This window comes from Herpailurus yagouaroundi, unplaced genomic scaffold (assembly GCF_014898765.1).
Source record: "Herpailurus yagouaroundi ecotype Mexico unplaced genomic scaffold, PumYag 163, whole genome shotgun sequence".
NCBI classification, from domain to species: domain Eukaryota; kingdom Metazoa; phylum Chordata; class Mammalia; order Carnivora; family Felidae; genus Herpailurus; species Herpailurus yagouaroundi.
This window is the reverse complement of record NW_024412404.1, coordinates 4,372,681-4,385,293: the sequence shown is the minus strand read 5'-3', so window position 1 is coordinate 4,385,293 and position 12,613 is coordinate 4,372,681. Positions and strand designations below refer to the sequence as shown.

The 12,613-nt window shown below is 41.2% G+C and overlaps 1 protein-coding gene across 1 annotated transcript in view; it reads right to left on the bottom strand.

The window, feature by feature from the left end:
- The window catches only part of LOC121036636 (translation initiation factor IF-2-like), a 16,464-nt gene extending 5,593 nt beyond the window's left edge, over positions 1–10,871 (bottom strand). The window contains exons 1-3 of the mRNA XM_040485055.1: positions 10,847–10,871; positions 313–412; positions 13–273 (exon numbers count right to left, since the gene is read on the bottom strand). Coding sequence (XP_040340989.1) covers positions 13–273; positions 313–412; positions 10,847–10,871 — 386 coding nt within the window. The remainder of the gene's footprint in view (positions 1–12; positions 274–312; positions 413–10,846) is intronic.
- Positions 10,872–12,613: the final 1,742 nt, after the last annotated feature.

The window sequence follows — 12,613 nt, the reverse complement described above, 5'->3', positions numbered from 1 at the left end:
CCCCCCGCGCACCCCCGCGCCGGGACCAGCGGCGTCCAGGGCGGAGCGTGGCGCGGGCCGGCGGGGCGGCGCGCGCGGCTGCCGGGGACCCCGGGGCGGGGGATGGGAGGCCTGGAGCGCTCTGCCCGGCGTGCGGGAGCACGGTCTGCCCGCCCCCCAGCCGTGGAGCGGATGGGGCTCAGGATCCCACTGACATCACGCGGGGAGCTGCTGGGATCGCTCCCCGGGGGAGGGAAGGGGAAAAGCGTGCCAGGCTCCGAGGCGCTGCGCTTTCTGCAGGCCCTGGCAAGCTTTTTTGCACTTTACAGTTACTGGGGAGCGGGAGACTGTGGGTGAAGATGAGGCATGGCTGGGTATGTTCGCGGATCTGCCCGCAGGAAGGTCCAGGTATTCGTTTTAGGACCTCTTCGTCCTAAAAAACGGGGCCGAGAATGTCCCAAAATAATAACCTAATCTACTCTAGCGGTACCAGCCGAGCGTCCTGGTGCTAAGTTAACCGGCAGAACTAAATCTAGTAAAGTATAAAGGTTGTGAAGAAATAAGGCGAGAAGCCCCCCCCGTCCCCGCCCCCGCCCCCAATCTCTGGTGGACACGCCTCCTCCCTCCCTTAGTCCCCTGGCACTCAGTCTTCGCCCCTCCCCGCAGGAGCCAAAATTTCCCAGCCTAAAGAGGTTTCTTTCCTTCTGAAAGACCCTGATGACTCAGCTTTTTTTTTTTTTTTTTAAGCCTGTTTTGGTGTATTCCTAGGCAAATTCTTGAAATGTGAAACCAGGATAAGAGTTACTGCTGAGTTTTCTTGTCGCAAAGAGATTCTGTTCATCTGTAGAGTTATTTCAATGCATCTTCTTGACTCCTAAGGGTGTCTCTGTTCTGGGCGCTTACATAGTGCTTTCCACGCCGATTTTATTTGCATTGTAAACATCTCAGTAAGTATCTTAGATTTTGTTTCTTTATTTACTTTGGGCAAACGAATCATCACATCAGTGTATTTAAGAACCCACGCTCTGGAGTCAGACATGATTCAAGTCCTAATTCTAGGACTCAAAGCCTGACTTCTAAGACCTGCACCAAGTTAGACTTTTCTGTGCCTTGGATTTCTCATCTGTGAGATGGAGATAATGAGGACCTACCTCTGAATATGGTGATGAGGTTGAAACGAGGTGATGAGCACACTCTCTGACCCAGACCTACAACCCTACACAGAATAAAATCAGTGCTGCTATTTCACTTACAAGAGAGGAGCCTACAGGGAAGGGGAACGAATGTGGACTCATCTCCACCTAAAGGGTGATAGAGGCGGTTGTGCTGGGGTGCGTTCTCTCTGGAAAAGGTTATATTGCATTGAATTTATCTGGTGACTCTCTTAATATGTTTATCCCCAAAATCGAGTCGCTTAGTAAAACATTTGTAAGGGTGAAATAAATGTACATGTAAGCGAAAGCGGAGTCATCTTGGTCATCTAGCTGATGCGAGGGAAATACAGGTGAGCCTCTCTCAGGGGCTGCCTTGTGAGCGCCCCACAACAAAATGTGCCAAAAGTAGCTCTTGAGAAAAAAAAAAAATCTCTTGGGTTCAGGCTCCTCCCATTTCTCAGGCAGCTTCCTGGCTTCTGGTCCTTGAGTTCCTTCCCTGTAAAAATAAAAGGATGGGGATTTTCAAGGTCCTTTTTTTCACCCTAAAAGTGCCCAGAATAGTATCAGATAATTGTGGAGAGGTTGTAGTATACAGGATGTAGAGCTGAGCATTGTGGGAGATTCAACTTTGATGGAAGGCATTTGGGACCTTCTAGTTTACACCAGTTGTTCTCAGGGGGTGTCCTTGCATGTCCAATGGCAGCCTGATGGCCATGTCCAATGGCAGTCCTGGGTGGCTCGGTCTGTTGGGTGTCTGGCTTCAGGTCAGGTCATGATCTAACGGTTTGTGAGTTTGAGCCCCGCTTCAGGCTCTGTGCTGACAGCTCAGAGCCTGGAGCCTGCCTTGGGTTCTGTGTTTCCCTCTCTCTGCCCCTCCCCTGTTCATGTTCTGTCTCTCTCAAAAATAAATCAACATTTAAATAAATAAATAAAAAAGAAATGCAAAATGCAAATCATGTGCCTCACAACAAACATTCTGAATCAGAAATTCCCAAGTGGGAGCAAGCAATCTGTGGTTTAACAAGTCCTACAGGTAATTCTGATGAATACTAGTTTTGAGAACCTCTCCTTTACACAGTACTTTTCATACATTATCTACAAACCAAAAGGTTTGTTATCTCCCTGATCATTATGTTTGTGCTGAGCACTTTATAATCTCATTTTATCTTTCCAACACCTGTGAGGGAGGGGGAACCTTGTACACTCAGTTTAAGCGCATTGACATCCCTTTACTTCTCTGAGAGTCCAGTTTTTCCATCTCAGGTCCTTCTTCTCAGGCTAATGTCTACTTATCCTTCAGGACTCTGCTTATGTGTCCCCTCTCCCGGGAGGTCCTCCCTGATCCTGCTGGGTTAGCTCCTGCTAGTAAAATTTATCACAACAGAATTTATCACAGTGGAATTTTTTGTATAGTTACCTATTTAATATTTGTATCCTCTATTGACTCATAAGCTACATGAGTCAGGGACCCCGTCTGAATTACTCTCCAGTGTATTCTCAGTACCTACCATGGTGTTGGTCATATACAAAGTGCTCAGTAACTATTTGTTGAAGGAATGAATGTTGAATTCCTTATCTACTTAAGGGGAAACTGAGGCTCAAAAAAGTTAAGTAACTTTCCTGAGATCACACACCTAGAGGGTATTAGAGCCGGGACTCCAAACTCCAGACTTTTATTTTTAGCCACTATTCTCATAGCCTTTCCAATTTCTGAAGAAGAAAATAAAGTTCTGAGATATAAAATGACTTGCCTGAACTCATATAGCTAGTAAATAATAGAATCAGGATTAGAATTCATGTCTTCTAATATTTATGTTCTTTTATACCACATTATGCTGCTTTACTCTGTCCTTCAGAAACTTACATCTAGTGGGATGGACAAGGCATACATATAGGACAAGTTAAATTCATAGTAAGAGGAATTAAAAGGGACATATCTACAGGGCCTGGTATCTTGCCTGGTACACAGTAGATGTTCTATGAATGTCTCCTGAATGAATAATGATCATATGGCATCCAACTTTGGAATATTTACAACATGTCTCATGCTACTAAGTGTTTATGAGCATATCCAGTGGGTTTCTCAAAGTAGGGCCCTTGAAGTCTGGGAAGCTTGCTAAAATGCAGATGCCTAGGACTTAGACCCATTGACTTGGACTCTGTGGGCGTGGGTCTTGAGAATCTGCACCTATCTCCCGGTGACTCTTATGTCCACTAAAGTCTGAGACACAATCCACTACTAAATAAGCATTCAAGACAGACATGGGTAGCACAAGGGGAAATGCTACTCTAGATGTAATGAAAGTTGTTGAAGGTCACACCACTGATAAGTATCAGAGATAATAAGGAATTGCATTGTTTTGACTCCAAAAGCCTGTACTCTTTCCGTGCGATTGTGAAAGAAGGGAGGGATGGGTAGAGGAAAAGAGGATGGGCAGAATGGAAGAATAGGCAAGGAGGAAGGAGGGAATAAGGCCAAATGAGTAATAAGGAAAACAGATTTCATAGAGAAGGGAAAGAGACTACGATCTGGCTGGGTTGTCAGAGAATCTTTGCCGCAAAGGAGTGGGAATTTACTGGGAACGGAATAGAGATTTACGAGCTGCCTTGCCCCTCACTTTATCTAATAGCATTCACTCATTGTGGCCAGAGGGACAGCCTTTCAAACACAGGGTTGTCGAAACACAGAGGCTTTTTAAACGAAAAATGCATTTTATTAAATACAGTGCTTGCATTTGCCAAAAAGTGACTTTAGAAGGACCAGACACAGACCGTCTCAACTGTGAATAAGCTGCCCAGATAAAAGCAGGACCCCAGATCAGATTCCTGTTACCTTTTCCATGTCTGCAACAAGCATGTGTGTGCAGTTGGGCCCCTGAGTTGCAGAGCTAATAAGAGGCCTGAAATCAGAGGCAGTCCTTTGCCATCAGACAAATCATTTCACACGGTGTGTCAAGTAATTATGAAAATCGAGGGATGATATGAGTAAACTTGCTCCAGACTGACTTTAAGTATTGACTGTAAGTAGCAGAGAAGTTCTCTGCTGCTACATTTGCATCTCCCTAATGCATCTCATTGCATTTATGTATTCTGTTTTTCAACAGCTATAATAGAGGCATGCCTACTATGTTCCATCACTAATCGCTTGCATCATTAAAGCTTCAGAGTTGGAGCTCTAATCTGACTTTAAAGCCTCTGCCAGAATAATCTACTAGAAAACTCTATTTCTGTTAAATTTTGTTGGCATGGCAACCACCAAGCAACACTGTGGAGAGTGCCTTAAATCCCACAGCAGCCGGTTAGCCTGAGTGAGTGTGCCGAGAGGAGGCCATATATAGAGGCTAAAAATAGACAATTTACAGCAAGGTGCCCTGCGCCCCCACCAGCTAGGAGGATTATGACTTACTTGTTCCCCTTGGTGGGGTCAAACGTGAGCGGTAGGAGAGAATGCACCAGTCTTCCAGCGTGTGGGTTTTTCCAGCCCACTGCCTGGACTAGGAATGTGGAGACCCAAGGGCTAATGCCAACTTCACCCCCCTAATTAGTTGTGTGAGATTCTATTCAAGCTGGGCAACATCTCTGGGCTTAGTGTCCTCATTCGTAAAGGACAGGGAGCTGGTATGGATTAAGGACTTTCCAGTGCCACAGTCCTGGCTGCTAGTCCAAAGTGTTGGTCATTTCCTTGCTAACGTGGGTTGGGTGGCTGGGGGAGAAGACATGGCAGGCAGTCATGGTGGTAGTGAAGTTTGTCAACAGGCAATTTGGCAAAAATCATCAGTTGACATCTCTTCTGGTAATAGCATGTCATATGTATCAAGTGCTTACCAAGTGCTTACTAACAAGTATCAAGTGTATCAACTGTGCCAAGGATGGGCCTAAGTGATTTTCACATAATGTGCTATTTTACCTTCCTAACAAACCCAGGAGAAAGGCATTACTGGTATCCCTATTTTATAAATGAGTAAACTGAGTCATAGAGAGGTAAAGTACACAGATCATTTCCACAGAAGCAGCTAGGATTCAAACTCGGAACTGCCTAAATACAGAATCAATGTGCTTGCCCATGATTCCATTGTATATCTGGTGCCTCCATCGTTGTCTGGCACCCTGAGGGCTCTCAAAAACGAATTGCCGAATGTGCAATAAATGACTAGTATGCTAGAAGGTTCTCAGTGCCTGAATGCTTCAAGCCTTTTTCTTTCTTTTTAAATTTTTTTATGTTTATTTATTTTTGGGAAAGAGAGAGAGATAGAGCATGAGTGGGGGAGGAGCAGAGAGAGAGGGAGACCCAGAATCCTAACCAGGCTCCCAGGCTCTGAGCTGTCAGCACAGGGCCTGAGGTGGAGCTCAAACCCACAAACTGCGAGATCATGACCTGAGCCGAAGTCAGACACTTAACCAACTGAGGCACCCAGGCGCCCCAAAGCCCTTTTTTTTCTTGGTAGTTTATTATGTGAAGAGAAACCTTTGAGACATCGCCCTTAAATGAAATGGTTGTGGGAGAGCTAGAAAGCATGTTGCTATGGAATAAAATATACAGAAAAAGATACAGTTAAAATAGCGGGATTGTTAGATAATGAGATTGAATTATGTAATTATGTGACAGATCAATTATGGAACTGATGTTCTGTCAAAATAGGGCCTGTTTTCTAGGACCTAGAATACATAGGCAATTTTATTCTACAATTTTAGGCAAAATTTTGTTTTTAGAAGCAAAGAAGGGAAAGAGAGCACTTATAACTATAGGCAAGAGAGAATTGAACTTGAAAATAAATTATATGCTATGGAAATAATTTTTTAATACTTGTTTACTTTTGAGAGAGAGAGAGAGCACAAGCAAGCAGGGGAGGGGCAGAGAGAGAGGGAGACACAGAATCCAAAGCAGGCTCCAGGCTCTGAACTGTTAGCACAGAGCCCAAGGTAGGGCTCCAACTTACAAACAGTGAGATCATGACCTGAGCCAAAATCAGACATTTAACTGACGGAGCCATGCAGGTGCCCTGGCTATAGAAATACTTCTTATAAGGAAGAAGGATTGCCCTCTCCCTCCACCCCTCCCAACCCCAGGAATACAGGACTGATTCCCCAGGTTATGCTAAAAGATGTATTTTACTAGGTGGCTCCTAATCATAAGGTCATTTAAAAAGACAGCTTCTTGGGTGCCTGGGTGGCTCAGTCAGTTAAGCACACAACTCTTAATTTTGGCTCAGGTCATGACCTTATGGTTCGTAAAATCGAGCCCCCAGGCAGGTTCTGCGCTGACAGCATGAAGCCTGCTTAGGATTCTCTCTCTCTCCCTCTCTCTCTCTGCCCCTGCCCTGCTTGTGTGTTCTCTCTCTCTCTCAAAATAAATGAACATTTTTTTTTTTTAAAAGACAGCTTCTTTGGAACATGACTATTATAAGGTGAAAATAAGTAGTGTTTTTCAGTCTCTACTGTCTAGTGTAATTCCTCTCTGAAAATGAGTTGTTAGATTAGTTTAAACTTTTTATTAGAGATGAATAGACAGGTAGTAATTTTTCATATTGTAAGTGTAAATCGTTATGAATTCTCACAACTAGATACACTCATGTGACCAGCATCCAGATCAAGAAACAGCAACTCCCTCTCCCCAGAACACTCCTTTGTAGTCCTATCAAGTACTCGTCCTTTCCCCCCCTGGGGTAACCAGCACCCCGCATCCTAACAGCATTGGTTAGGCCGGCCTCTGTGTGCTTCACAGTAGTGATAACCTCATTGTGGTTTAGTTGCCAAGCGCCAGTGGCCAACTAGGTGGAAGCGCGCATTCACACTTTTTTTGGATATTTGATATTGTCTTGTGAAGCATCTGTTCATATCTTTCCTTCATTTCACCCTTGGGTTGTCTGCCTTACGATTAATGGAAGTTTGCGTGTGTTCTGGATATGAGTCCTTTGTTACATATACATATGGGGATTTTTCTCTATGGTTAGTGCATTTTGTGTCTTGCTTAGGAAATCTCCACCCCCTCCAAGGTCATGAAGATGTCCTCCTATGCTCTCCTCCAAAAGCTTTATTTAATTTTCACATTTAATTCTGAGATCCATCTAGAATTAATTTTTGAGTAATAGTAGAGAAAGGAGTCCATACATATATATTTTCACATCTCCAATTCATCCAGCAAAATTTATTGAAAATTTTTTTCTTTCACCCATTGCATTATGGTCTTGGTCATGAATCAGGTGACCATTTATGTGTGGGCTCTCTAATCTAGTTCATTGGTTACTTTAATATAATTTAGTGTCAATTCCATGAGTTCTTCACTACTGTAGCTTAATGATGGGTTTTGTTCTCAGATACAATGAATCTTCCAGCTTTGCTCTTCCTCTTCAGTTACCTTAGATATCTTTGACCCTGTGCATTTCCATCTGAATTTTAGAATCAGCTGGTTGGCCTCTCTTAAAAAAAAAAAAAAAATCCTGCTGGGATTTTAATTGGGATAGTGGTTTTGTTTTGTTTTGTTTTGTTTTTTTGAAGTTTATTTATTTATTTTGAGAGAAAGATAGAGACAGAGAGCACAGGGGAGGAGCAGAGGGAGAGGGAGAGAGAATCCCAAATAGGCTCCACACTGTCTGCACAGAGCCCGATGCAGGGCTCCATCCCAAGAACCTTGAGATCATGACCTGAGCCAGATGAAGCGTCAGATGCTTAACCAACTGAGCCACCCAGGTGCCCTGTGATAGTGTTAATTTATAGATTATTTTGGGAAGAATTAACATCTTTACAATATTGAGCTTTGTAAATACTAAAAGTTAATCTCTAAATGTGTTTATATATTTAGTTTCCCTCAAGAATATTTATACTTTTTAATGTTTGGGCATTGCAAATCTTTTGTTAGAATTATTCCTCTATAGTTATATTTTGATACTATTATAAATAATACCTTTTAAAATATAATTTCCTCCTTGTGAGTGGTATATAGAAATACAAATGGTTTTTAAATAATCTTTTATCTAACAACATTGCAGATTTCAATTCTTAGTTCAAATGGTTTGTGGATTCTTTTGAATTTTCGTGGAATATAACCATGCAGTTTACAAATACTGACAGCCTGTTTTCTTCCTTTCAAATTCTAATGTCTTTTAAAATATATGGCAATGGTTAGGACCTCCAGAAAAATATTGAATACAAGTAGTAATAGCTGGCATTCTTGTCTTGTTCCCAATCTTAGAAGGAAAGCTTTCAGTATTTCACCTGTTGGTATGATGTTTGCTGTTGATTTTTTGTAATATTCTTTATTTGTTTGACAAAGTTGTCTTTTATTCCCAGTTTGGAAAGTTGTTTTTTTTTTTTTAATGTTTATTTATTTTTGAGAAAGAGAGTACGCAGGTGGGGGAAGGGCAGAGATAGAGGGAGACAGAGGATCTGAAGCAGGCTCTCTGCTGACAGCAGAGAGAGCCCCATGTGGGCTCCAACCCACCCATGAACTGTGAAATCATGACCTGAGCCAAAGTCAGACACTTAACCGACTGAGCCACCCAGGCTCAGAGTTTGTTTGTTTGTTTGTTTTTTAATATATTATAAATGAGGGAGAGATAAATTTTGTCAAATTGTTTCTCTGTAACTATTGAAATAGTCATATAAACTTTCTCCTTTTTTTAGTTAATATGGGTGGGTTAATTTTTAAATGTTAAACGAATCTGGAATTCCAGAATAATTTTAATTTATATGTCACTAGATTCAAATGTCTAAAATTTTGTTAAAGACCTGAGGCAGATCATTTGAGAGGCATTTGAGAGACTGACCTGTAACTCTTCCTTTCATGAAATGCCTTTGTCAGGTTTTGCAATTGTGGTTGTATTGGTCTTATAAAAGTTGCATTTGAAAAACAGTTGTCTCTCTGTTTTCCAGAAGAGTTTGTGCAAGGCTTGTGTTATTTCTTCTCCGTAAATTTTTTCAAGAATTTACAAGTGAAACCATGTGGGCCTAGAATGTTCATTGGGGGAGATTTTAAATAATGGATTGACCATCTTTAATAGATATTGAACCATTCAGATTTTCTACTTCTGACAGTTTTGATAAGTTGTATTTTTCTAGGGATTTATACATTTCACCTAAATTGTCAAGTTAATTGTTGTTGAAGTGTTTGAATTGTCAAGTAGTTGGCATTATATTTTTATTATTGATTTGTACTTTGATGCTATTGTGGAAAAATAGCAAACTATCAATGACTTGTTTTCAAATTCGTTGAGACTTTCTTTATGATTTCAATAAAAGATCTATTTGCACTTGAAAAGAAGGTGCAGGGGCGCCTGGGTGGCGCAGTCGGTTAAGCGTCCGACTTCAGCCAGGTCACGATCTCACGGTCCGTTGAGTTCGAGCCCCGCGTCAGGCTCTGGGCTGATGGCTCAGAGCCTGGAGCCTGCTTCCGATTCTGTGTCTCCCTCTCTCTCTGCCCCCCCCCACCCCGTTCATGCTCTGTCTCTCTCTGTCCCAAAAATAAATAAACGTTGAAAAAAAAAATTAAAAAAAAAAAAAGAAAAGAAAAGAAGGTGCATTCTATCATTGTTTGATGTAATATTCTATATAAGCCAGTTAGATCAAGTTGGTCAATTGTGGTATGTTTTTACAGATTTTTTTTTGTTAGACTATTTTATGAGCTAATGAAGTATGCTAAAGTTTTGCATTAAGAGTACGGATTTGTCCATTGCTGCTTTTAATTCTGCTCATTTTGCTTCAATGGTTGAAGTTCTGTTACAGAGTACATACAAATTTAGGATTGTAATAGCTTCCTGCTGGATTCACCCTTTTATAATTATGAAATCTCTGTCTTTATCTGTGGTAATGCTTTTTTGCATTACATCTACTCTGATTTTAGTACAGATATACTACCTTTCATTGAGTGTTTTCGTGGCTTTTTGTTGTTGTTGCTCTTTTGCTGTCAACTCTTCTGTTGTGTTCTGTGGTTTCTTTTTATCTTTAGTGTGACTCTTTAAGCAAAATATAGTTGTTGACTAATCCAACCTGACAACCATAAACCTTGGTGTATTTAGTTCATTTATACTTAATGTAATTACTTGCATGGTTGAATTTATATATACCATGACGCCATTCATTTTCTATTAAAGCTGTATTATGTTACTCTTTTTCTATTTTATTTCTCTCTTTAGGACTAATCAGACATTTTAAAAAGTATTATTCCACTTATCCCTTCTATTATCTTGTAATTTTTGTCATTAACTATTCATATACTGATTCTCCTAGATATCCGATATACATTCTTACCTTACAATAGACTAATACAAATTGTAATGTTGACTGTTGCCTATCTCTCACTTTGTGTTACTGTTCTACATATAATGCAAACCTCATGTGATGTTATGATTATTATTTTGCAGAGTTCATATTTGTATTTACTGATTTAGTTTCCCTTTCTAGTGTTCTTCATTCCCTTCTGCATGTTCACGTTACTATTTGGGATCATTTTCTCTCTGCCTGAAGATATTTCTTTAATTTACCTTTAGGGAATGCCTTCTATCAACAAATTCCCTTAATTTTGTTAGTCTGAAAATGTGCTTGTTTCATCATCCTTGCTAAAAGATATTTTCACTGAATATAGAGTTATAAGTTGGAAGTCATTTTATGTTAGTTCTCTAAAGATTTCATCAATAATCTTCTAACTTCTATTGTGTGGAGGGGGGGTGGGCAGGTGTAGTGTAGTACCAAGATTCTTCTTTGAGAAGGGAGATACTTACCTTCCTCTTGCTGGGAGTATTTCATGCTGACAGAACATAGTTTGGTCCCTCCTCAGGAATCACCCTTGGAAGAAGACCCCTGTTCAAAGTACAGCAAATATCTATGATGTGGAAACCAGCTAAGTGCTTGAGACAGGCCCCCTTCCCAAGTGTGTGAAACTGCAGGAGACTTCGCTTTGCTTTGTAGGAGCCTAACTCCCCAAATGTCCAGATAGCCCCAGAATTCCCCGTGCCTTTGGGGCTCTCTACATCTCCAATTTGTTGCTAAGCCCCCGTGATCTTAAAGGCTTACTTGTTTCCTTTTCCCTGAGCAGAGGCTCTCCTTTTGGCTAAGCCAGACCTTTATCCTGAACCCAGGATCAGCAATGCTTCCAAGGAAAGGAGAGCTGGTGGCTGGCAGTCATCTGGGAAATTTCTTTGCTCTCTATAAATGCATCCTATTCACATAGTCCTTGTTATCAACCAAATGATTGGTTCCCCACAAAATCCATATGTTGAAGCCCTAAGTCCCAATGTGATAGTATCTGGAAATGGGGCTTTGGGAGATAATTAGTGTTAGATGATGTCATGAAGGTGGGACCCTCATTATGAGATTACTTTACCCTTATAAGCAGAGACACCAAGGAGCTTGCTCTTCCTCTCCCTCTTCATGAGCATGCACCAAGGGAAGGCCATGTGACCACACAACAAAAAAGCAGCTATCTGCAAGACAGAATGAGATGTCTCGCAGAACCTGATCATACTGGCACCCTGATCTTGGACTTCCAGCCTCTAGAATTGTGAGAAAATTAATATCTGTTGTTTAAGCCACCAGGTCTAAGGTATTTTGTTATGGAAGCCTGAGAAGACTAATGCAGTTTTTATTGCTCCCATGGTTCACTGAGGTTTCTAAAAATCTGATTTTTAGAATTTATTTGGCCTTTTCTAGGTGTTGCGGTAGAGCGTTAGCCTGACATGACCTATTATGTCCCAGTGGGAAATGGAAGTCTGATTTGCTGCAGTTTTTAAGCCAGATTTTTCTATTGCTCTCAGTATGTAAATTATGTCATGGTTTCACTACATACTTTCTGTTGTCCCCCAGCATCCATTCTCCCCTTCTTCCATAGTGAAAGAACCCTCAACCATTACCTGGGACATGGCTTCCCAGAGTAGAGACTACATTGTCCACCCTCCTTTGCAGAGAGGTGTAGGTCTTCTTTCCTTTAGAATGTGAGAAGAAATTTTGTGGACAACTTCCCAGTGGTATCTTCAAAGAAAAGGGATCTGTTCTTGCCTCCCTCCTTCCACCGTCCACAGTTTGGGATACACACGTGGTAGTGTGCCCTTTTGTCCTACATGGACAAAGGCAACTCCTTAGGAAAAGGCGGGGGAGGCTCGTCCCCACATTTCAGTGAGCAGAGCCACCATGCCAGCTCAAAATTTGATTTGAGACAGAAACTTCATTTTTATATTTTTGTGGTTTGTACCATTAATGCTTTTTTTTTTCCATTTATACTCTTGCCCTTAGTTTATCTCTTTTTAAAAACAGTTCTCTTGAGGTATAATTGACATACAATAAAATTCACATATTTAAAGTGTACAATTTTATAACCATTAATATTTTTGTCTCTGTCACATGCTGAATTTATATGCCTACAAATATACTTACAATAGCCTCATTACTTGGTGTTAGAAAGTTGGTATTTGTGAGTACATTGATTCATTCGACAAAGTATTTACTGTGTGCTGTGCCAGGCATTGGTTGTGCTAACTTGGAAGATTGTAGCC